The sequence below is a fragment of the Pinus tabuliformis genome, chromosome J (assembly GCF_031772625.1).
Source record: "Pinus tabuliformis cultivar Carrire ecotype Pingquan chromosome J, CPIR1, whole genome shotgun sequence".
NCBI classification, from domain to species: Eukaryota; Viridiplantae; Streptophyta; class Pinopsida; order Pinales; family Pinaceae; genus Pinus; species Pinus tabuliformis.
In genome coordinates this window covers 451343971-451345016 of record NC_142295.1, presented here as the reverse complement: position 1 = coordinate 451345016, position 1046 = coordinate 451343971, and the positions used below count along the sequence as shown (strand labels likewise).

Sequence of the window (1046 nt, the reverse complement as noted above, 5' to 3'; positions counted from 1 at the left end):
CTGGTAATATGCGAGGATGGGGGCGAATAGTCTCCGTGTGAGCTCCACGGTTCAGTTGGGCAGACTTTTATGGGCGATCATTACCTTGAGCAAGATGCTTGCCCTGCATGTCATCGAGATTTTCTTCTACAACATGATCTGGCCGAGCCACTGAAGCAGAGCTAGATGCAAGAAGAGGAAAATCCTGGTATAAGTGCCCAATTCTGTGGCATCACCGGCAACGATAGGGCACCCTCTCATAATCAAGAATTTGAATGCGACATGTATTTCTCCAATGAATCTGCAGATTCTCATCTAACCCTTCTCTTGTGTCCAAATGCACCAGAATGCGCGCCATAGCCATGTTCCCAGTAACGATGTAGGATTTGTCATAATCCAAGTAGGTACCCAGAGCATTACCAATTCTCTTGAAGACGTCTTCCGACCAGAAGTGAAGCGGTAATCCAGGCAGTCGAACCCAAATAGGACCAGCCCCCAAATGTTCATGCTCCAGATCAAAAAGAGGACTCCATAGTTTGAGCAGAATCAGAGCAAGCTCAATATGCCAATACTTAGATAAGACCCAAGGGATGAATTCAGGGCATTGGAAGCGAAGTGCAAACCAACCACGTGAAAGAGTTACCACAGACGGTAGTTCATTAAGCACCTGACCCCAAATTTCCAATATCCATTGTCGCAGACGAGCATCCAAATATGATCTTCCACAGACCCGCCCAACCAGTACCCGATCAATGGTATCAAGCACATCACCCATCTGGAGATCTTCGCAAAGGTGAGAGAGATCTTCCTGGTCCTAGCCTTGACTCCTTTGTACTTCTTCTCAGGCCTGACCGACTTTCCAGTGGGGGGAATAACTGATGGAGTGGAAGGAAGGCCAATACTAGAACCAACCTAAGGACCCCTGCCCAAATCCGAAAGTGGGAGAGAGGTACCAACGAAATAGCCCGAGGTAGGAGGGTTTGAAATTTGGGGGAGCGGGACAAAAGATGATGGATAAGATGAAGGGGGGAATTGAGGGTCTAGTTCTGTAGTAAGGGGAGGAAAAA

The 1046-nt window shown here is 47.8% G+C and overlaps 1 protein-coding gene across 1 annotated transcript; it reads right to left on the bottom strand.

Annotated features, from left to right (window-relative positions):
- Positions 1–211: 211 nt before the first annotated feature.
- Positions 212–754, bottom strand: LOC149227766 (uncharacterized). The gene has a single exon (XM_089380595.1). It carries the CDS (start codon positions 752–754, stop codon positions 212–214), a length of 543 nt encoding a protein of 180 aa, XP_089236721.1.
- Between the last annotated feature and the right edge of the window lie 292 nt (positions 755–1046).